This window comes from Ricinus communis, chromosome 7 (genome assembly GCF_019578655.1).
Source record: "Ricinus communis isolate WT05 ecotype wild-type chromosome 7, ASM1957865v1, whole genome shotgun sequence".
NCBI lineage: Eukaryota > Viridiplantae > Streptophyta > Magnoliopsida > Malpighiales > Euphorbiaceae > Ricinus > Ricinus communis.
In genome coordinates this window covers 25859406-25884537 of record NC_063262.1, presented here as the reverse complement: position 1 = coordinate 25884537, position 25132 = coordinate 25859406, and the positions used below count along the sequence as shown (strand labels likewise).

Genomic DNA, 25132 nt, shown 5'->3' with positions numbered 1-25132 from the left:
CCTATTGTATTATTACGTACCTATTTGTATTAACTAAGAGCGATTGTTTTAGCTAAAAACGGGATTCCGACAGTAGCCAAGGAAAGAGGGGTGAAATCTCCCAAGCATCTATCTTTCAAGAAGTTTAAGCACCCTTAATGTTGATAAAGAAAAAGACTATAAGCAAACAACCACTGAAAACCTCAAAAGATTTCTTGTTGTCGCCATAGGTAGATCTGAGTTGTAAAAGCTTGAAGGTAATGAGAAAAAGCTGCAAAATTGGATTATTCAACCCTAAAGATCAAGAACAAGGATAAAGAGTGAAAAGAAAAGAATCTCCCAAGGAAACACACTAGAAACCTGAAAAGCACTACAATCTGAAACAACTAAAAAATTATGAAAACAAACATGAAAAATAAGTGGAGAGAGGGCGGTGGTCCGCCATCTTTTGACCGGCTGTAACCCTAACAAAAGTTTCTTTAGTGGCGTTTGGTTTAGTTGATGGGAGCTAGCTAATAGTTATTTGTTTTCTAATAGTAAACTTTAAAAATCAACAATTTATGTCGATGTTTCATAAACTACCCAACAGTTGTTGATTGTGTATCGACCCTATTTTGAACCACTTCTCTAATTTAATTTTTTCTTTTTGAAATATACTATCCTTATTAAAGATGATTAATAATGAAACAATATATTCTAAATTAATTTTTTATGATTTCTTAAAATAAAAATTAGTTTTTAATTAATTATTATTAGTGAGATTTAATTATTACTTAAAATACTCTAAATGCTTTTTGATAAATATATACATAGTAAAAGTAGGTGCCATATATTTTTGTGCGAAATACCAGTTCAGAGAGCATTAGCTGTCTTGAATTTCATAAATATTTGCTTAATTTGGAAAGTAACTTTAATCATTAGATTCATCTACGGATAGTGTCTTTTTCTTTTGATATAAATTATGAATTTAATTACCAAAATAAACAGGAATACAAATAGACGAAAAAGCCAATTACGTCCAGAAAGTCATGGCATTACCATTGTGATTCCTGTACAATTTGGAAAGAATTGAACGCTCCGGACGCTATTGAAAACTCTTATCGGCATTCGGAGGAAACTGTTAGCACATATCGTAAAGAATTACGTATTCAACATTTTCTCTCAGAGACAGAGTCCCCCATAATTTATTCTATCCTTTCCTTTTAAAACTTTGCCTCCGCCGACCAGTCACTTGATTCCTGCACAGCCATTTCATGAATCTTGGCCCCGTAAATGTATTGTCCACGTTTCCTTAGGCTTCTTGTTGATATTGAGGGATTTGTATTTCTCCCACATTGTTAAGTTATTAATTTTTAAGTAGTATTTCTCCCACATTGCTAAGTTAACAATGTTGAGGTACCTTTCAAGCCTATATAATAGAGGTCTCACCTTGTTATTCAATCATCCAAAAAATAAGAGAAAAATATTAGAGAGTTAAGCAATTATTTTTCTCCTATTATAAAGAGAGAATTTTAATGTTTTCTCCTTTATAAATAGAGAGTTTGTAACTCCTATTATTTTCTTATAGTAAAATTTTTCTATCCTTGCCCGTAGTTTTTACCATAATTTGTTTAGGGGTTTTCCATATAAATCTATGTGTTCTATTGTGTATTTTGTCTTTTTTTATCTTTATTTTCTCAAATTATTAGCTGTGATTTTGCTCTATCAGATTCATATTTTTCTACAATTGGTATCAGAGCCTGGTTGATAAGAATTTTCTTAAAATTCAGTGGTTGCAGCTCAGTCTGATCTTTCACATCAGAAGAGGATTTTTTGAGGTTTCTTTGGTGCAAAAGAGCTTCTGTGGAGTAGTAAGAATACTTACAATTGAGGGAAGGTTATGTCTAAGGAGATTGGTATTTAAGAGGTTCGCTTGTGACCCTCCAGTCTTTCCTGGGAACTTACCTAGTGAGTTGTGTTCATTACTGCGGTTCATTTTACAAGCTAAAAGGCACAGTTTGTGATAGAAGCAAATGGCGGCAAAATCTGAGATTGAAAAGTTCAACGGGAGTAATTTCTCACTGTGGAAATTAAAGCTAAAGGCTGTATTGAGAAAAGACAATTGTCTTGCGGCTATCAGTGAACGACCGACAATACTCATAGATGATAATAAGTGGAACGAGATGGATGGGAATGCTATGGCAAACCTTCATCTGGCACTTGCAGATGGGATCTTGTCCAGTATAGAAGAAAAGAAAACGGCAAAGGAGATTTGGGACCACCTCACTAGACTGTACGAAGCTAAGTCATTACATAATAAAATTTTCCTTAAGAGGAAACTTTACACATTAAGAATGTCAGAATCTACTTCAGTGACAGAGCACCTTAATGTCTTGAATACTCTATTTTCTCAACTCACATCTTTGGGCTATAAAATAGAGTCACAAGAACGTGCAGAACTTCTACTCTAAAGTCTACCTGATTCGTATGATCAACTCATCATCAGTTTGATAAATAATGTTGTTACCGAAATTCTAGTCTTTGATGATATAGCAGCCGCTATTCTTGAAGAAGAAAATCGGCGGAGGAACAAGGAAGACAAGCAGGCAGGTTCACAACAGGTGGAAGCCTTGATGGTGATGAGAGGGAGATCAAAAGAACGTGGTCTAAATGGGAGTCACAATCATGGTAGATCAAAATCAAAAAGTAAGAAGAATTATAAATGCTACCATTGTGGTAAGAAAGGTCACCTGAAGAGGGATTGTTGGAGTCTGAAGAATTTCAATCCTCAAGGAAAGTGGCATGCATTTCGGATGATGAAAATGTATTGTGCTGTGAAGTAGCAATATCAACTGAGAGCAGGAAGGGATTTGTTGATGTATGGCTTCTTGACTCAGGAGCAACTTATCACATGACCTCTCAAAGAGAATGGTTCCATCATTATGAACCTATCTTAGGAGTCTGTGTATAGTTGTGAAGATAATGTCTTAAAATCATAGGCATTGAAACTATCATGTTGAAGATGCATGACGATACAGTCCGCACTATTCAAGGAGTGCGACATGTGGAAGGTCTAAAGAAGAATTTGTTATCTCTGGGATAACTGGATGATTTTAATTGCATTATCAAAGTTCAGAAAGGAATCATGAAGATTAGCCGATGAGCGCTTATAATTATGAAAGGAGAAAAAATTGCTGCTAATTTGTATATGTTTTTGGGAGAGACTGTGCATGAAGCAAAAACATCTGTTGCTTCAAGTAATTCAAGTAAGAGATCTGCACTGGTGTGGCATCAGAAGCTTGGACATATGTCTGAACAAGGCATGAAGGTTCTTGCTGAGAAAAATCTATTTCCTGGTCTTACAAAGGTGTCATTACCTTTTTGTGAGCCTTGCATAACAAGCAAGCAGCATCGACTACAGTTCAATACATCTAATTCTAGAAGCAAGGATGTTCTAGAATTAGTTCACTCTGATGTATGGCAAGCACCAGTTTCATCACTAGGAGGAGCTAAGTACTTTGTGTCCTTCATCGATGATTACTCCAGGAGATGTTGGGTGTATCCTATCAAGAGCAAAGGAGATGTATTTACAGTTTTCAAAACTTACAAAGCGCGGGTTGAACTTGATTCACGCAATAAAATCAAGTGTTTGAGGACAGATAATGGAGGAGAATACACAGGTAATGAATTTAATAGCTTTTGCAAGCAAGAAGGCATCAAGAGGCAGTTCACTACGGCATACACTCCTCAACAAAATAGAGTGGCAGAGCGGATGAACAGAACTCTATTAGAAAGAACTAGAGCATTGTTGGGAGCTGCAAGCCTAAATAAGGCATTCTGGGCTGAGGCAGTTAACACCGCCTGTTATGTGATTAACCGGTCTCCATCTACAGCAATTGATCAAAAGACACCGATGGAGATGTGGACTGGGAAGCCAGTTGATTATTCAAACCTCCATATATTTGGAAGTCATGTGTATGTGATGTATAATACCCAAGAAACTACAAAGCTGGATCCAAAATCCAAGAAGTGTTTGTTCTTGGGATATGCTGATGGTGTGAAGGAGTATCGCCTGTGGGATCCCACTGCCCACAAGGTTATAATCAGCAGGGATGTAATCTTCTTAGAAGATAAATTGAAGGGAGAAGATGATAGCACTTCAAAAGAAAATTCAGAGACTACAACTATACAGGTGGAAAGAAAGTCTACAGAAGAAGATTCTTCTGAAACAGCACCAGAGCACGAAGAGGAAGAACCAATCGAGTTTGAAGAGCCAGCCGAGTTTGAAGAGTCAGAACTTGGAAAGGGAAAACGTATAAAATTTACACCAACCTGGTAGAAAGATTATGATATAGGCAGCAATGTCGCATACTGTCTTCTAACTGAGGAAGGGGAGCCATCAACTCTCCAAGAAGCAATGAGCAGTTCAGATGCATCTCAGTGGATGGCAGCAATGCAAGAAGAGATGGAAGCTCTATATAAGAACAAGACTTGGGAGCTTGTGCCATTATGACAAGGAAGAAAGGCCATTGGCAACAAATGGGTCTTTAAGATCAAAAGAAATAGTGATGATCAAGTGGAGCGGTTTCGTGCAAGAATGGTGGTGAAAGGATATGCTCAGAAGGAGGGGATTGACTTCAACAAAATATTTTTCCCTGTGGTTCGATTAACAACTGTTCGAGTAGTCTTGGCGATGTGTGCTACATTTGACTTACATCTAGAGCAGCTAGATGTAAAAACAGCTTTTCTTTATGGAGATCTTAAGGAAGAAATTTATATGCTCCAGCCAGAACGTTTTCAAGAAAAAAGAAAGTGGAACTTGGTTTGTAGGTTGAACAAATCTTTATACGGTTTAAAGCAGGCGCCGAGGTGTTGGTATAAGAGATTTGATTCCTTCATCATGAGCCTTGGATACAACAGACTTAATTCAGACCCTTGTGCATATTTCAAGAGGTTTGGTAAAAGTAATTTTATTATCTTACTGTTGTATGTAGATGACATGTTGGTAGCAGGCCCCAACAAAGATCATATTGAAGAACTAAATGCACAGTTGGCTAGGGAATTTGAAATGAAGGACTTGGGACCAGCAAACAAGATTCTAGGGATACAAATTCACCGAGACAGAAACAATAGGAAGATTTGGCTTTCTCAGAAAAATTATTTGAAGAAGGTCTTGCGACGCTTCAATATGCAAGATTGTAAGTCAATTTCTACCCCACTTCCTGTTAGTTTCAAATTATCCTCCAGTATGAGTCCTAGCAGTGAAGAAGGAAGGATGGAAATGTCTCGAGTATCGTATGCATCAGTAGTGGGGAGTTTAATGTTCGCGATGATTTGTACACGACCAGACATTGCACATGCAGTGGGAGTAGTAAGTCGGTACATGGCGAATCCTGGCAAAGAGCATTGGAATGCTATAAAGAGGATCCTAAGATATGTTAAGGGAACCTCAGATATTGCATTGTATTATGGAGGATCAGACTTTATTATCAGAGGATATGTTGACTCAGATTATGCAGGTGATCTTGATAAAAGCAAATCTACTACAGGGTATGTGTTCACACTTACTGGCAGAGCTGTGAGCTGGGTATTAAAACTGCAGTCAGTTGTGGCGACATCAACAACAGAAGCAGAATATGTAGCAGCTACACAAGCTAGTAAGGAAGCAGTATGGTTGAAAATGATGATGGAGGAACTCGGGCACGAACAAGAGCATATTCCTTTGTTCTGTGACAGTCAGAGTGCCTTGTCTCTTCCAAGGAATCCAGCTTTTCATTCAAAGTCAAAGCACATACGAGTCCAGTATCACTTCGTTCGTGAAAAAGTAGAAGAGAGCACTGTGGATATACAAAAAATTCATACTAAAGACAACCTAGCAGATTGTCTGACGAAGGCAGTTAACACTGATAAATTTATTTGGTGTCAATCCTCTAGTGGCGTGATAAAAGTATAAGCAGCATGGAAAGGCAAGAAAGAAAGAACGGTGTGAAGATCTGACTAATCCTCAATCAAATCTTCAAATGGGAGATTGTTGATATTCAAGGATTTGTATCTCTCCCACATTGTTAAGTTATTAATTTTTAAGGAGTATTTCTCCCACATTGCTAAGTTAACAATGTTGAGGTACCTTTCAAGCCTATATAATAGAGGCCTCATTTTGTTATTCAATCATCCAAAAAATAAGAGAAAAATATTAGAGAGTTAAGCAATTATTTTTCTCCTATTATAAAGAGAGAATCTTAATGTTTTCTCCTTTATAAATAGAGAGTTTGTAACTCCTATTATTTTCTTATAGTAAAATTCTTCAATCCTTGCCCGTAGTTTTTACCCTAATTTGTTTAGGGGTTTTCCACGTAAATCTGTGTGTTCTATTGTGTATTTTATCTTTTTTTATTTTTATTTTCTCAAATTATTAGCTGTGATTTTGCTCTATCAGGTTCATATTTTTCTACACTTCTGACTCCTTGTATTTTCTCCAAGAAAATTAAAATTATAAGATTTCGAGTTCAGGTTTAGAAATATTTATTTTGTGATTTTCAAAGTGATAATATTCTCAGGAACCCATACCTTTAATCCTGCCAAAGTTATTAGATAACAATACATTATTCATAAACTTGGAGATGCGTTGATACGGTGATTGCCTAAAAATAATAGCCTTAATATGACGACTATTTACACAATTATCCTGAGATCTTTTCTCTTTTCTAAAAATAATAATAAAAAAAAAAAACCCTGAGGTCTTCTCTCTTTCCTAAATATAAAAATCTGAAATCTTCTTACTCATAATTGTTTAAAAAATAGAATAAAGATTACATGGGAATTTAGATAACCCTAATTATTATTTAAATATTTATAAGAGATAATTTTTGCAATTTCACTATAAAAAAAATAACGTGGCAAGTCGAATGTGCTTATTGAAAAAAAAAATTTAAAAATTAATAAAAAGATTTATCCTAAATTTGATAATTTAGCTATTAAAGGTTTTACACATGTCCATTCTTTCACGCCTTTTGTATCCAACTGCATCAAACTTTTTGTTAATTCTCATATTTCTTTTCTTTTAATAAGCACATTTGATCTATTTTTTTTCATTATAAAATTACAGAAATTATCATTCGAAAGTGTTTTTGAAATTAAAATGAAAGTATATGTATTTATTTTTAAATTTTATTAGATAAAATTTTTAAAAAGTGTAAAATTTAGAATTTAATTAGTCATTATACCTATTAAATTTGGGCAAAAACTTTCTGAGGCAAGTCATAAATTTCTCTAATATTTTTATTTGTGACTGTTTGTATTAATTAAGAGAAAGTCTTTAGATAGATTAAGGAGAAATACAAATTTTGATTATATAGTTTTTAATTCTTGACATAAAAAGCTCTGTAATTTTTTGTCATATTTTATTACTCTGAGGATTATACCTTTAGTAATTTATATCTAGATTCATTGGCATTTTCAACTATTGAATTACAAACGAAGTCTAATTGCTGCAAAATTGGTATTATTGAATAAATAGTGCAAATAAAGTTCTCTAATATTGTCGACCATGCCAAACTCAATGAAATTGACTAAATGAAAGAAAAACTGAACTATAAAACTATCTTCTTTTCTCTTTTTTTTTTTCACTTCTATACTTTATAAAAGTTGATATGGTTGATTTTAGATAAATGCTAAGTTGGTATAGAACTAAATAGTGGTAGAATTACAAGTAATTAACATCAAATAGAGGAGATACATCTATTAAATTTAATAATATTAGTGAATTTAGATATTAATTACTAAAACATCATAAAAAATTATAATTTTTTTTATCAAAATGTCAAATCACATAATCAAATTTCATATTTTTCTCCATATTTAATCTCATAATATGTATAAAATAAAATAATAATAAGAAAAGTACAAAATCATCTAGTCAATCCATATAACCAATTTGATTACAAACTCTCTTCTTATTAATTAAGGAAGAAAAACTTGGTGCTTTAACCATAATTCAAACATTACTAAACTTGAAAAAAGAAAAATAACGTTCTTTCTGTTAGCTTTTTTGAAAAGAAATATGGTTAATTATAGATCTAATTGCAAATCTAAACACAGCCTTTCGCGCTTTTTACAATTTTAACATCACTTTTCAATTTTGGCAAATCGAGTCACCAACTATTATTTTTTCTGTAATTCGAAGGAGTGATGTAAATCCCTAGTGGCTGCTTCCTATGTGTCAGGGAAATTTTGGCCACGTTGGGCAGAGTATCTAATCTCACGAACACGTCAAATTCACCTTGTGTATACATAGAACGCACCGTTTAATGGAGGTAATAATCCCTAAAATCAAAACGATGTCGTAATGATTATAACTCTATAAACAAAAGTAAAATTCTCAATTTGATTTAGGGTTCTAAAAACTTCATTAACTACCAATATTCGAAAAACTTACAACTCCCGCTAAAATACCCTGAATTTCTTACTGAATTGAAGTGTTAGAATTGTATAATGAACTTTTTCATGTGAATGCACTTCCATTTGACAAGTTTTAGAGTAAGTTAGGTTATAATTGTCTGTTGTTCAGGATTAAATATAAAAAGTAGCAATAGTCCCGAAAAATCAGTGGTCCCAAGTGCTTCCTTTGGTGTGACAATGGCAAACATGAACGTTCATTTTCTTTATTTTGATAATATAGTGGTCCCTTATAATCATTTTGATTTTTGTTCCTTCTGTATATTATTTGGGTTTTTAAATATTTTTTCATAGTAACTAAGTAGGTAGGTTTTGAGTTGAGTTAGGGTTTTTTTCTTCTTAAGTTTTCATGTTCATGGTTTTACTTGCAATAGTTAACTTAAAAGAGTAGCTAAGAAATTTTATGGTTATTTTATAATGCAATAATATGTTCTTCATTCTTTTCCACCATGGTGGGAGATTAGTAAGTGTTGGTACTGAAATGGCATATGTTGGAGGTGATATTATTTCAAGCATGGGCTAGATGTAGATAGATTCGGCTATCTTGATTTGGGAGACGAAGTAGAGACTCTAGGATATAATTGTTGGGATAGATTGTCATTTAGGATACCAAGTTCGAGAACCAGTGAAGAGTATAAGACTTTAACAGATGATTTTGGAGTTATGAAAATGATATAGTATATTTCCAATGGGAATGGTATAATCAATGTGTTTGTAGAAGGTAGAAGGATGATGTGCGTAAAATACACACATCTAAATGAGATTTTTAAGACTGATTTTATGGACATTTGGATGTAAATTGGTCCTAACACTCACCCTATGCGTCTGTTTATGTGCATTAGGTTCAAAAGAAGTCAAAGAATGATAAAGGGAAGAATTGGAGCATAATTGGACGTCAAAGCTGCCGAAACAAGCTAAGTATGCGCATGAGGAAGCTAAACATGGCCGTGTTGGTTTCAACACTGGCCGTGTTCCCAACACGGCCGTGTTGGGTGCATCAAACATCAAAGAAAAAGAAGTTTTTAGGGAGCACGGCCACAAAGAGTAACACGGGTATAAACACCAGCCCGTGTTGGGAATACGGGCATTAACACGGCTCTGTTGGTGGCGACAGGGGGAATTAATTAAAAGAAAGAAGAGAGGAAAGAAAGAAAAGAGCAGGGGAGAACGTCCCAAACCCTAATATTTCTCTCCCTAAAGGTTTTTTAAGCTGGAACTAAGGGAAAAGAAGACTTGGATCATGGTTCCAATCGGATTCCCTTCAAAGATTGAAGATTGGGCGAGGTTCATTGATTGGTTTTCAAATCGAGCAAGAGGAACAAGAATTGATTCAATTCGAGTAAGAGAAATTGGGACTGTTTACTCTTATCCAATGGTGTAATCGGGTTACTCTACCTTTACTCATTGTTGTAATTGAATTCTTGTGGATTTTGATAATGAACATGATTAGATAGATTGGTTAAATCCATTGGGATTTTTTTACTATGTTGGCTTAGTATTATATTATTGGACTGTTTGGGTTAGTTTTGTATTCTTCTCGCTTTCAGTATTAATAAGATAATGCATTATTCATGAGACGTTGTGAATTGTATGTTTAGATTGCTTTGTGTGATTGAGAAGTCCATTTGGCAATTGGAATTTTGAATAGCAAGAACTGGTTAATAATCACTTAGAGATAAGGATAATTAACTAGCCGGATTAAGAATTAACAAAGCTTAACAGATGCGGATTAGAGCTTAATGCTAATTTAAGAATCAATCGTTAGGAAGAGATTCCAACTTTAGGTTATTAGGTTTAGGAATTCGGTTATCGAGAGAGAGAAACCGAATTCGGTTAAGAATTCATCCACGGGTAGCATAATTAGACTCACCAATCCTTTATCTTTTGTTTGATTGCCAACTAGTTTAGGTTCCCTTTGGGTTTGCTTTCCTATCTTGGTTATTTTGTTTATCAATTACTCCTGCATCTCCCTTAGAACTTAGCTTGTAGCTATTAGTTAGTTTAGAAATTATTCATCACTCATTTTAGGTTAATATAATAAAGAACAAAGGAGTAACTCTGGGCTTTCACTTTTTCGAGGAATACGACCTTGATACTCGCCATTAGTGCTAGATTGCATCGATAGGTACACTGCCTTAGATTGTAGGTAACACAATTAGCAACCATCAAAGGGCAATAAGAAAGAAAAATGAGAAGGATATTGATAGGATGGATAAGTCAGTTGATATGAATGTTATAGAAGAGCTAGAAGAAATCGATGTAGGAAAAGAATATGAAGGAGTTGACATTGATTTCCAATTTTAGGATAATGCTAATGTAAGTGTAGGAGCTCAAGAAAATGAAGATAGTGACTACAATCTAATAGGAGAAAGTGATACAGATGATGATCTATTTGACCATGAACTTGCATCAAATGATAAAGAATATATTCAAGCTAGGCAGAACAAGGCAAAGTATAGAAGATATGTACCTATAGATGAAGTAGTAGAGAGGTACAATATAATTGATGGTTTTCAAACAAGGAAGACTGAAGGGGCATCTAATGAAAAAGATAATGCACAATTTGATAAAGAAATGTATTCAGAATGTGAAGATAGTGACGATGATATTAATTCAGATTCAATAAGTAATGAAAATGATGAGCTTGTTGAGGGGTCAAACAGAAGGAGGAGGAAAAATAGAATAATGTATGACCCTAAGTGTGATCATAAGACACTAGAATCTCAACTAGGGATGAGATTTAAAAATGGAGTTCAATGGAGACAAGCTGTACAGAGACATGCCATTTTAAATGGTCATAGCATCCAAATTATGAGAACCAATAAAGATCAACTACAAGCTAGGTGTATACCAGGATGTCCTTGGAAGTTTTATAGGACTATCATAAAGAGAGAGAAGACATTTGCAATAAAGACATATTTTGGTCCTCACAAGTGTCATTGGGAAATGAAAAACAGACAAGGCACATATACTTGGATTGCAAAAGAATATGTACACAGATTTAGAAGAAACCCTAACTGGTCCATTAAGAATTTAGAGGATGATGTGCTGGAAAAGTATGCAGTAAAGTTGTCAAAGCGAAAATTGTATTAAGCAAAGTGGAAGGTTCTTGAGATGTTGAGAGGATCAATATATGATCACTATGCCAATCTTAGATCATATAAGGTAGAATTAATGAGAGTAGACAAAGAAGGAAGGTTTGACTTTCTATTGGCAGATAAGAGTGTTTTTAGAGGGTTTTTTTATAGGATCCAGTGTACTAAAAAGGGTTTTCTAAAAGGTTGTAGGCCCATTTTAGGGTTTGATGGGTGTTTCCTCAAGAATTTTCTTGGTGTGGCCCTTTTAACTGCTACTTCCAGGGATGGGAATAACCAAATGTACCCAATTGCTTGGGCAGTAGTAGAATCTGAAAATGAGTTCTTTTAGGAATGGTTTCTGAAGATTTTATTTGAAGAGCTGAATATCACAGATGGTCTTGGCTGGACATTTGTTTCAGACCAACAAAAGTTTCTACCCTTTACCTCACATACTTATTCTGCTTAGATGTGACTGGATAATAAAATACATGTATATGTTGTTATCCATTGTGACAAGGATTAATAGATGCCATTAGGAACCTGACACCCTTTGCTGAGCATAGAAATTGTGCAAGACATGTGTACAGCAACCGAAAGAAGGAGTACAAGAGGCATGCATTGAAGAACATGTTTTGAAGAGCTGCAAGAAGCACAACTGAAGCATCATTGAATGCAGCACTAGATGAGTTAAAAAAGGAAAATGAAGTTGCTTATCTGAATTTTATTGAAAGAGATCTTACCAAGTTCTATAAGGCCCACATCTCACCTATACTAAAATGTGATATGATAGATAATAATATACCAGAAACATTTAATGGGTACATAGTAAAGGCAAGATGTAGACCTATCATAGACATGCTTGAGGATATAAGAGCTACTCTTATGGAAAGGCAGCATACTAAGTTAATAGAAATGAGTGGGGTCATAGATAGGATATTCCTTAAAATCATAACTAAACTAAAGGACATTAGATACAATAGCAAACTATGTACTAGTAAACCAGCAGTTGGGGAAAATCTTCAAGTTATTATTAGCGATGAACAATTTGTAGTTGAATTGAAAAATTGCAGTTGTACCTGTAGGGGTTGGGATATTACTGGGATCCATTGCATACATGCATGTTCAGCAATTCATTTTATGAAGAAAGATCCAACAGACTATGTTGACTCATATTATAGTATGGATAAGTACATAGAGACCTATCAGTGTGCTCTTGAGCCACTGAATGATAAGAAAATATGGCCTAAAGCAGCTGGGAATCCTATTACACTCAAGAAAATGCCAAGAAGGCCTAGAAAAAGTAGAAAGAGAGCTCCTTAAGAAAAACCAAAGAATGCTAACAAGCTTAGAAGATCAGGGATTCAAATAACATGCCAAAAATGCCAACAAATAGGGCATAACAAGAGAAGTTGCATCAATCCAGCTATTCAAAGACCACCATAAGTGAATATAAGTATTGAATTAGTAAATATTCTTATGATATCTATTTTTTACTTAAGATATTGAATATTCACTTGCTAGGTGAAGAGAGGAAGACCACTAAAAGCAAGAGTGCATGTCAACTGACTATGAATGCAAGTCAAACAACTGATAATGCGGGAACAACTACTAATAGAGCTAGCATAGGGAGACATAAGATGATAACAAGAAATAAAATTGGAAATGCAACAACAAGAAGTCAAATGTCTTAAAATACACATGTCTTATATCCTCATTCTAAGGCAGTTATATCAAAGGAGCAGGCATTGGTCAATTACTTAACATTATAATATGATATATATATATATTAAGTTTAAAATATGTGTAGTTGATTAGTGGTTATTTGTTCTGATGTGCAGGTGAGACATGGTTATAGAGTTAGGGCCTTTGAGGAGATAGGAAATGTTTATATGAGGGTAAAATCGAAATTGGATAGATTTTAAATGATAAAACTATTTTATTGTAGTCTACATAGATTAATTTTGGGAACTTTATTTGTAGATGCTTGAATTCAACAAGGTCAATGTTGTTCACTCAACCCAAGGAGCTGCTAGGGCTGCTTCATATAACATTGTACCATCTTATGCAAGACATATAGTATGTTCACAAAATTTGGAATCTTCTAGTAGCACATATGTTAGAGGTGGCAGAAATAGCCTGCGTGGGAGGATTAGAAGGGGACACAAGAGTGGAAAGGCTGGCAGAACTATTGCACATAATTTTTCCCAAACAACTTCAAATATCTCAATTGGAAATGGAGGATATTTAGGATCTCAAGATAGCAATGCAAAATAGATTACATTTTCTATGGTTATTTTGTACTTGACAATAACTTTGTGCTTATTTGGTATGTTTATGTCTTTTGAGCATATGCCTTTTGGATAAGAAATACATTGTAAACCTCTCTTTTTTTTGGTTTATGCCAGTATTTGGTAAAACTGTCTTTTATTAATACTAGTATCTTATAGCAGTTTAATTCAAGAGTATTTGCCAATACAACTATGTTATGTTATGTGTCTAAAATAGCAATGCAAACTTGTTAGTTGTTCCAAAATAGCAATGCAAACTTGTTAGTTGATAGATAGAAGGAACACATTTCATTACATACTTAATCCAAATACCAATAACACTGAAAACTCAAAATACACATTTCATTTCATTAAGACCTACAACCAACTACAACCTAGTTCAACATTAACTTATCAATATCACCACCAATACTGTCATGACAGGAACATAAAAGACCAACCAGCATTAATGCAATCACCAATACTAGCATGGTACTTGACATGAATTTCAATCCTTTGACCATTGCTTTCAAATGTTTATTCTCATCCCTCAGTTTCTTCTTCTTCAACTGTAGTTTCTCATCCCTTTCTCCATTTCGTAAGTCTTTAGGGAAAGCTCATTCATTGTGCGTATAGCTTGAATACAGTATTCATTCTTCCTCTCTAACTCAATGTGCTTCAATATTACCTTTTCCCCTAATAGCTTCTCTAATTCGACTTTCATTTTCAACTGCTCCTGTAACTTTTCCTTCTCAGCCTTCAACTTTACAAAGTATCCTTTTTGGAATGGTGGAAGCTCAAGATCTAAACATTCAAAATACTTTACAGTTATCATACTGCAACTCAATAACAAACATTAAAGTTAAGTTTCAAACTACACAGTCTACTCATCAATTTTGCAGTCAAAAAAGAAAAGTAAAGTGCTTAACCTTTCTAATATGGTATCGAGAAAGTCTTCGAGTTGGGTTATCATCAACCATAGAGGTCAACAAATCGACATGCATATTATTCCCTGCATACATCATTATTGGGGTTGAGCTCGTGCAAGTAGCAAACGTGCCTAATAACAGGGAGTTTCGTGTTTGGTTGCTTGAAGTAGACATCTCATAATCTCTGATAAGATCCTTGTATTGTTAGCTTCATCCAAATAGTGAGATTTATAGTTAGGGTTATCAACTATTGTAGGAGGTAAGGACGAAAGAAAGTTGGAATTTAGAATTTTAGGGATTATTACCTCCATTAAACGGTGTGTTCTGTGTTTACACAAGGTGAATTTGATGTGTTCGTGAGGTTAGATACTATGTCCAACGTGGCCAATGTTTGCCTGACATGTAGAAAGCAATTCACCGAAATTTACTTCGTTGCTTTGAATTGTAAAAAAAATGATACTTGGTGACTCAACTTGCCAAAATTGAAAAGTGATATTAAAATTTAGAAAAAAATGATCCAAGATACCCCAACCTTTAACCGTTTTTGTGAATATACCCTCACCTTTAAAACTTATCAATTTGGTCCACCATGTTTGCGTATTGTATCATATCTACCCAGCTGCGTTTTGGCGTGTGCCTCTAATGACATGGCGTCCACGCATGGCTCTACATGTTTGTCCATATGGCTCAAGACATTGAAAAACCTCAAAACTCACCGTTTCTTCCCAAAATTTTCTCAATTTTTTTCTCCAATTCTAATCTCTAAATAAGAACTAAAACCTGGGGTTTTCTTGTTCCTCTCACGGCCACTTTAAAATACAAGAGGCATCATTAAGATCTTATGTTGTTAAAAATTAATAGTATTTATGTGGGACTGAAGAAGTATTTTATGAATCCGAGAGACCAGCGAAGCTGATGATATGAAAGAGAATAAAAAATTCAAGGTGTCTGTTACGAGGTTGCTCTTACAGTAAGGTAAGCTTTGTTAGTAATGTTAGGGTTTAGTTATTTTACTTAGGAAGATTGAACAATGTATGATGATTTTATTTCAATTTGGTCATGTAAGGGCAGAGCTGTGTTTTGTTTAGCTGTCATGACGATTGGGTGAATGAGAAGAAGTCTGACGATTGGGGCGGAGCTGTGCTCTTACATTGACGATTGTACAAAATATGAAGGAATGTTTGATGCTTTTCAAGTTCAGTTTTTGTGGTATGGTTGTACATTTTAATGAATGATTGAAAAGCTGAAAAATATAAAGGGAAGTTTGATGAAGGAAAGTTTGATGTTTGATGATCAGTTTGTGCCTATTTCTGCCAGATAGGATTGAAATAGGAGTATCAACCTCAGCATCACTTTCAGGGTACTTAGAATGGTACTCACTACTATCACTCATATTGCCTTCCACTCTAGTATTGCTGCTAGCCCCTACAAACCCACTGCCATCTCTCCTTTGGTCCCTATCCAATTCTAACCTAAATCCATTGTCAACTACAGTCTTGCTAAAGTACTTCAAATTCAGTTTTGCAATATCATATTCCTCATCCACATCTGAGTCAGAAACATTAGAAGATAGGCTATCCTCATCATCACATTCATCATTTTCTGGGGTATAATCTTCATCCTCACTAGATCCTTCATTATGAAAAATATTGTTCACACATTCAGGCTCTACTTCATTTTCCCCTTTATTTACAACACTTTCAGGTTCAGTTTTATTTTGATTTGCATTTTCAAATGCAACTACAGTTAATGGTTCATCTGCATTGTCATTATGATGTTGATTCTCATTTTCTGTTATAGTTTGCCCATAGTTTGGAGTCATTGTTACAGCTTCGGCATAAACTTTTAAAAAGCCATAATCTAAACTTTCTGCAAACATCTTTTTTCACTCTTCCTCAGTCTCAATAAAAACTAAGCCTAGATCTTTCCCTATAGGCTTCCATCTCCTAGGGGGTTCATGGGCAACACTCAAGAAATGTGTATATCCCAATGTTTTCACTATCTCCTCAATATCATCCATATTGAAACTAGAAATGCCACTAAGATTTACATTACACCCACCAATATACTTCACTATAGGATTACTAAGTAATGCTCCACCTTGATGAAATTCAATAGGAATACTGCATAAATATACACATAACAATTAAATTAGTAATGTGGCAATAAAATAATAAATTACAACCACTTTGTAGTAATAACAAATGCAAATGCTTGTCTTACTGTTATACCAAATGCATATACGAAATGGCTATACATGTCTTACTGTTAACACAAATCCCTAAATCTTTTGTTAATAGCTAATTTCTTTTACCAAATGCATATTTCGTACAATGTTATACCCACGAGAACAAGATTTCCCACTTGCATTGCTTTACCCATTCATTGTATTAACAAATGCATACCTTCGTTGTCGTTTTCTTGAAGGAGACATTTTGCGGGAGACCACAGCCACAAGCTTCAAGAATAATGGACCATAGAAGGGACAAAGATACCAAAGCAGAGCGAAATGAGATAGTGAATAGTTATTATGTTTGGAAGTTATAGAGTAGTTATTAGTTGTATTGTAATTGTAAATCTTAAAAATTAGAATTGGGGAAAAATTAGAGAAATTTTGGGAAAAAACGGTGAGTTTTGAGGTCCTTCAATATCTTGAGCCATATGGACAAACATGTAGAGCCATGTGTGGACGCCATATCTTTAGTGGCACACGCCAAAACACGGCTGGATAGATATAATATAATATGCAAATATGGTGTACCAAATTGATAAATTTTAAAGGTGATGGCAGATTCACGAAAACAGTTAAAAATCTGGATATTTAGGATCGTTTTTTCTAAAATTTAAAAAGCACGAAAGGTCGTATTTAAATTTGTAATTAAATTTTAAATATATAATATTTTTTTTTTGTATTTTTATTGTTTTAAATTAATCATTCTTACAATTAAAGAAGATATTTTTCTTCCGAAAATATAAATAATAAACTTCATTGGGTCAGTGATGACGTATTTCATATCATACGTATTTTTATTTATCCTTTATGCTTATGACCAAATTAAGCGTAGGGGTTTGGGTGGATACGAGGAAGTTTCTTAGCAAGAGATATTGGGAACAGGCCAGCACCGCAACCCATGCCACCCAAATTGAGAAATTAATTAGTAATTTATTTTTTGTTGTTACTTACTTAAAAATAGTATCTTTAAAATAAAATGAGTTGATTAATAATAGTATACCAGATTAATATTTTCTTGGATGCCTTTAATAAAATTTCTCCATAAATATTAGATAAAATAATAAAAAGCATTACTAAGGAAATAAACGAATGTGGCCTCTATTGTCGTATATTGTGCTTAAAGAAAAGAAAATAGGTAATAGTAATTTTCCCTAAATCTTATATATTCTGGAGAGCCCTTGCTACAAAAAAGGAAAAGAAAAGAGAGAGAGCTTCAAAACTCTACCGAGTGAGAATGGAGAAAAGAAGAAATGGCAGTAAAGCTCATGCTCTTATCCTTCCATATCCTGCTCAAGGGCACATAAACCCTATATTACAGTTTGCTAAACGTTTGCTCTCTAAAGGAGTCAGGGCCACACTAGCAAATACCATAGCCATTAACAAGTCCATGCATTCAGACCCAAGTTGCCCAATCGATATCGAAACAATATCTGATGGCTTTGATGAAGGTGGCAGTGCACAGGCAGAGAGCATAGAAGTTTACTTATCAACTCTAAGAATTGTGGGTGCAAAATCATTGGCAAATCTAATCAAGAAACTAAACGAATCTGATTGTCCTGTTACTGCAATTATTTATGATGGGTTCATGCCATGGGCACTTGATGTAGCTAAGCAGTACGGGATTCTAGCCGTGGCGTTTCTTACTCAAGCTTGTGCTGTTAATAACGCTTACTACCATGTTCAAAGGAGTTTCCTTCCAGTGCCAGTATCTAGTCCAACTGTTTCTCTTCCTGGATTGCCTATGCTTCAAGTTTCTGAGTTACCATCTTTAATATCAGATTGTGGATCATACCCAGGCTTCAGGTATTTGTTGGTGGACCAATTCAGAAACATTGATGGTGCAGATTGGGTTCTTTGCAACACCTTTTACAGATTAGAGGAAGAGGTGAGTAACTATATATATGTGTTGTACATATTAAGTTCACTTTGCCAATTCCTTTTAATTTTTAAAGACAAGTGGTACCAAAGACACCGGATTGTTGTGTACTTAAATTTAATATTTGACATTAGTTCCCTGAAAGAAAACTTTCTATAAGAACAATCATTAATTCCAGTTCAAACCCAGAAAAAAGAAAATCATTCAAAATTCAACTTATTAAATTATACTTTTGCGGGTGACAGCAGGGATCTGAACTTTATTTAAACGTATTTCTTTGATACTAGGAATTTCTATTACATCAATTTTGTGGGTGTTTTTATTAGGTGGTGGATTGGATGGCCAAAAGCTGGAGATTGGGGACTATAGGACCTACTGTTCCATCTAGATACTTGGATAAGAGACTTGAAGATGACAAAGATTATGGCATCAATCTTTTTAAGCCAGATTCTAGCACGTGCATGAATTGGCTTAAAACTAAGCCTAGCAGTTCTGTTGTGTACGTATCCTTTGGAAGCATGGTAGAACTTGGAACAGAGCAAATAGAAGAGCTTGCTTTGGGATTGAAAGGAAGTAATTGCTACTTCTTATGGGTTGTCAGGACATCAGAAAGGTCCAAGCTGCCTGAAAACTTCATAGAAGAGACATCTGAAAAGGGTTTGGTGGTCTCGTGGTGCCCACAGTTGGAGATTTTAGCACAGGAGGTAATAGGATGCTTTGTTACACACTGTGGATTCAATTCTATTCTTGAAGCATTGAGCTTGGGAGTTCCAATTGTGGCAATGCCACAATGGACAGACCAACCAACAAATGCCAAGTATGTTGAGGATGTCTGGAAAGTGGGAATTCGAGCTCGGCGTAACGAAAAAGGTATTGTGAGAAGAGAAACAGTGGAGCTTTGTATTAGAGAAGTAATGGAGGGACAGAAGGGAAAAGAGATAAAAAAGAACGCTAACAAATGGAAGGAATTAGCTAAAGAGGCAATCGATGAAGGTGGAACTTCGGATAAAAACATTGATGAACTTGTTACCAAATTAAGTAGCTCGTAAGGTGTTGTATCAGATGAGTTTGCACATGTCGTGATTGCTTTTGCTTTATGTTTATTGTTTCCAAGTGTCTAATAATTATATTTCTTCTGCTATTCCAAATGAAGCAACCTGAATCAGAAAAATGTGAGATCTATGTATACCAAGAATCTCATATTTAAATTTCATTAGGCGAAGTCTCAAGGTAGATCATGGCAAAATGATGAGATTTCTTTTTTCTTTTTCAGCTCCATCAATATTCAAATGCACCATAACCAATAAGTAAATAAATAAATGATTTCCTGTCCCATTAAGCTTAAAACACAGTGTATGCTTCAACTATATGTCAAGAAGTTCTGCAAATATTTCTTAAGCACTGTCAGCAATCGATATAGATCTGGTTTTATCAGCATTAGATATTGTTTACTGTATGCATCTTCAGTATTTTCCAGTTGCCACAGATGGAAAAGAACAAAGAGCTGTAGACTTTAAAGCATCTCTAGCTGTCAATGTACTTGCCTATATTGTTTCAACCTAGACGCCTGACTAGCCCGATACTGTCTTTAGTATTTCAATTCCTTGGTTAGTCAAATCAGACAACTAAATTTCTGTTTTAGCAAATCTTATATTATGTATTATATTGCCTATCAAAGAGAGTATTACGGTAAAGCTAAGGTGCAGTTAACCTTCTAAATTTTAAAGTAATTCAATTACACCTGTAAAGTTTGGAAAAGAACAATTATATTTTAGAATTAATTTCATTTATTTTACCATTTCCTACGTTCTTAGGGTCATTTCCGACAGGCTTTTACATCATATTTATTATTCATTATAAGAAGTATACTTAAAAATTAAGACTTCAGTACTTTTAACAAGTGAACGGTAACAAACAAACAAAAAACCACTAAAAGAAGAAAAAAATAACACACAAAACACAGCAATTGCCAAACAAATGCATGGACCCTTAAAGACAAGAAGCTGTTCTGAACCCAGTAACAAGTCATTATCTTTGTGCATTATTATTTTGTCTGCATTTCATAAACTTTTGGCCTATTATGGAAATGACATCATGGAGTGCGAAAGCAAATTATGGTGCATCTGTTACAGATATAGATATCGTCTCAAGATTCTCACAATTTATGTCCTTATTGTTTTCCAGTTCGCAATATATGGAGCCACGTCTAGGCTCTCCATGGAACGATGCCAATACTACCTTTTCTTCTTCTTCTTTTTCTTTCTTTCTTTTCTTTGGTCCAACTGCTAAGATGCTTACAGCAGTACAACAAAATACCAAGAAAATTGTACAGTCAAACACAGGTTAAACCAGATAGTAGCCCTAATAAGAACTCTGCTATTTCTTTTGAGCATATATTTGCAGTATCTAACACATGCAGCAAATTCTGTTTAACTCGGAAACAACTATCCCAACATCTACAGTAATAAGTAATACATTAGTCATTCTTAGGGAAGTTATAGTTTGGTACTTGCTAAGTATTTTCTCATCTTTTTGCTAATTTCACTTTTTTTTCCTGAAGTCCAGAGAAAAAATTTATATGTTTTTCTGTAGTATAGAATACATTAATAGCCAATTGCACACAATGATAAATTAAAGATAGTGATTACAAAGAAAAACATGTACCAAAACCTCGACATGCTGTTAAAGAACAAAAAGAAATTGATCTTATATTTTGTAAAGATTGAATAATATTGTAATGGATCATCGATCTATAATCGGTGAGTTGGATATACAGTAAATGATTTTTTATTAGCATTTTATTGATTTGTGTACTTGTGGTTTTTTTTATTTGGGTATTTTAGTGATTCATTTATTGGTAGTTACTGTAGTAGATCTTTATTGGAATTTATTGATTTGTGCAATTCAATTTTTCTTGGTATTTTAATAAATTAATTTGTTGGCAGATTTTTTTTTGACAAATTATTATAATTGTAGTAAAATTAAAAAAAAGTTTGTAACAATATTTATCTTATTGTACCAAAAGTATGATATATATTGAATTGGTGCCGAACTTGAATTGTTTTCCTTTCAGCACTACACGTCAGTAAATATGGAGATAAGTTATGTTAGAGGGACTCAATTACATAAAAAGCTTGAAATTAACAATTAAATTATCTTAAAATTTATTTTAGAGGTATATATACTCCTCGATCCAAATATTAAGAGTCAGAATCAGTTACATTTAATAATTTCTCAACAAATTTGTTAAATTAACAAACATTAATTTTATTTTGTTGTTGGATATGCAGATTTACATCCTTATTAGAAATTTGAGTATTACTTTTACGTTTTAAATGTTTAATTTGCTTGGAATGTTTATAAATTGGAAATCTAGTGGACTATTTAGAAAGACATAAAAACGTCCCCTTTCGACACATCAAATCTGAGTGAGAGAGAGAGAGAGAGAGAGAGCTCCAAAACTCGACCGAGTGAAAATGGAGAAAGCAGCAAATGCCAGTAAAGCTCATGCTGTTATCCTTCCATATCCTTCTCAAGGGCATATAAACCCTATGCTACAGTTTGCTAAACGTTTGGTCTCTAAAGGAGTCAAGGCCACACTAGCAAATACTAAAGCCATTAACAAGTCCATGCATTCAGACCCAAGTTGCCTAATCGATATCGAAACAATATCTGATGGCTTTGATGAAGGTGGCAGTGCGCAGGCAAAGAGCACAGAGGTTTACTTATCAACTTTAAAAGTTGTGGGTGCAAAATCATTAGCAAATGTAATCAAGAGATTTAAGGATTCTGATTGTCCTGTTACTGCAATTATTTACGATGGGTTCTTGCCATGGGCACTTGATGTAGCTAAGCAGTTCGGAATTTTAGCTGTGGCGTTTCTTACTCAAGCTTGTGCTGTTAATAACGCTTACTACCATGTTCAAAGGGGTCTCCTTCGAGTGCCAGGATCTAGTCCAACTGTTTCTCTTCCTGGACTGCCTCTGCTTCAAGTTTCGGAGTTACCATCCTTTATATCAGATTATGTATCATACCCAGGCTTCAGGAATTTGTTGGTGGACCAATTCAGAAACATTGATGGTGCAGATTGGGTTCTTTGCAACACGTTCTACAGATTAGAGGAAGAGGTATTTAACAGTTTACTTTACCAGTTTTTTCTTTAATTTTTGAAGAGAAATGGTACCAAAGACACCGATTGTACTTCAATTTAATCACTAATTCCAGTTCAAACCCAGAAAAAATAAAATCATTCAAAACTCAACTTATTGAATTATATTTTGTGAGTCACAGCAGGGATTTGATCCTTATTTAAACGCATTTGATACTAGAATTTTTTTTTAATTACACCGTTACTGTGGGTATTTCTTATTAGGTGGTGGATTGGATGGCTAAAAAATGGAGATTGAGGACTGTAGGACCTACTCTTCCATCTAAATACTTGGATAAGAGACTTGAATATGACAAAGATTATGGCATCAATCTTTTTAAGCCAGATTCTGGCACGTGCCTGAATTGGCTTAAAACTAAGCCTAGCAGGTCAGTTGTGTACGTATCCTTTGGAAGCGTGGCAGAACTTGGAACGGAGCAAATGGAAGAGCTTGCTTTGGGATTGAAAGGAAGTAACTGCTACTTCTTATGGGTTGTCAGGACATCAGGATGGTCCAAGCTGCCTGAAAACTTCATAGAAGAGACATATGGAAAGGGTTTGGCGGTCTCATGGTGCCCACAGTTGGAGGTTTTAGCAAATGAGGCAATAGGGTGCTTTGTTACACATTGCGGATTCAATTCTGTTCTTGAAGCATTGAGCTTGGGAGTTCCCATTGTGGCAATGCCTCAATGGGCAGACCAACCGACAAATGCCAAGTATGTTGAGGATGTCTGGAAAGTGGGAATTCGAGCTCGGCCTAATGAAAAAGGTATTGTGAGAAGAGAAACGGTGGAGCTTTGTATTAGAGAAGTAATGGAGGGACAGAAAGGAAAAGAGATCAAGGAGAACGCTAACAAATGGAAGAACTTAGCTAAAGAGGCAATTGATGAAAGTGGAACTTCGGACAAGAACATTGATGAACTCGTTGCCAAAATAAGTAGTTCGTAATCCGTTGTATCAAATGAGTTTGCGGATGCCATGCTTGCAACATCATGTTCATTGTTTCTAGTGAGATTTGAGATTTATGTAAGATATTTCATATTTTTAAATCTCACTCAAGGTATGTTATGATAAAAATAATGAAAAAGAAAAAAAAAAGCCTTCTTTTGTAGCTCATTCAACATTCAAAAGTACCAAAATGAAATAAATAATTTGTTTCTTCTCGCATTAATTATCTCAGTAACAAGATTGTATGTTTCAACTGCACGTCAAGAAGTTCTGCAACCTAATATATACAGGTATTTCTGAAGCACTGTCCGGTGCTAGCTTTTATCCTCCACTCTCTAACTAAAAGCCGGTCTAAAAAGTCTATACAAGAGCGCGGCTGTGCGAAATGCACAACAAAAAGGGGGCCAGTCATCCTCTAACAGGGTATGAAATCCTCCCTTCTACGCGCCAGGAAAGATGAGGCTCTGCGAGTTTGAAGTTCGACCGTAGGGTAAGTAAGAACGAGCGAGCACCAATCGATATAGACCTGTTTTCTTTATCAGCATTGGATATTGTTCACTGTATGCATCTTTAGTATTTCAGCCTAGAGGGCTTGCTAGCTTGACACGATCTTTAGTTTTTCAATTCTCTTGTGAGCACCAATACATGTCTAACTGGATTGGCAAGGGCAGTTTAAGATTTCGCTTCTCAAACCTCTCTTTTATCTCTTGTGAAATCAATTTTCGTAAAGTAAAATCTTAAGTGAATCTGCAAAATTTTCTTCTCCCAGACATCTAACATCTAGTAAACATAATTATGGTAAAAATAAATAAAAATAAAGAACAACAACAAAAAGACAAATAGCTTCTCTGACCCTCCACTGGATCATTATTTTTGTGCATCATTATGTTGTCTGAATTGCCAAATAAAAGCATGGACCCGCAAGACAAATAATGTTCTCTCAGCCCTCTATTGGATCATTATCATGTTGTCTGAATTTCATCAACTTTTTTGCTTCTTATGCAATAATGCAAATGACGTCATGGAATGCGAAAGCAAATTGTGGTGCTTCTGTTAGAGATTTAGACAATGTCTCAAAATTCTCACAATTCTTGTCCTTATTGTTTTTCAGTTCGCAATATGCGGAGCCACGTCTAGGCTCTCCATGAAACAGTGGCAATAAAAGGGTACCCTCCTATTGAGTTCTATATTATCCTAATGCCTATTATTTATGGAAATTTTTATCCATATATCTTCACCTATT

General features: G+C 34.6%; 2 protein-coding genes across 2 annotated transcripts; both read left to right on the top strand.

Moving 5' to 3' along the window:
• The first annotated feature begins 18081 nt into the window (after positions 1-18081).
• LOC8262326 (UDP-glycosyltransferase 74G1) lies at positions 18082-19946 on the top strand. The gene is made up of 2 exons (XM_002532397.4): positions 18082-18803; positions 19121-19946. The coding sequence occupies exons 1-2, from the start codon at positions 18153-18155 to the stop codon at positions 19841-19843; spliced, it is 1374 nt and encodes a 457-aa protein (XP_002532443.3). The 5' UTR covers positions 18082-18152; the 3' UTR covers positions 19844-19946.
• A 2234-nt stretch (positions 19947-22180) lies between these two features.
• Positions 22181-24108, top strand: LOC8262325 (mogroside IE synthase). Its single transcript, XM_002532396.4, has 2 exons — positions 22181-22921; positions 23167-24108. The coding sequence occupies exons 1-2, from the start codon at positions 22271-22273 to the stop codon at positions 23887-23889; spliced, it is 1374 nt and encodes a 457-aa protein (XP_002532442.1). The 5' UTR covers positions 22181-22270; the 3' UTR covers positions 23890-24108.
• Positions 24109-25132: the final 1024 nt, after the last annotated feature.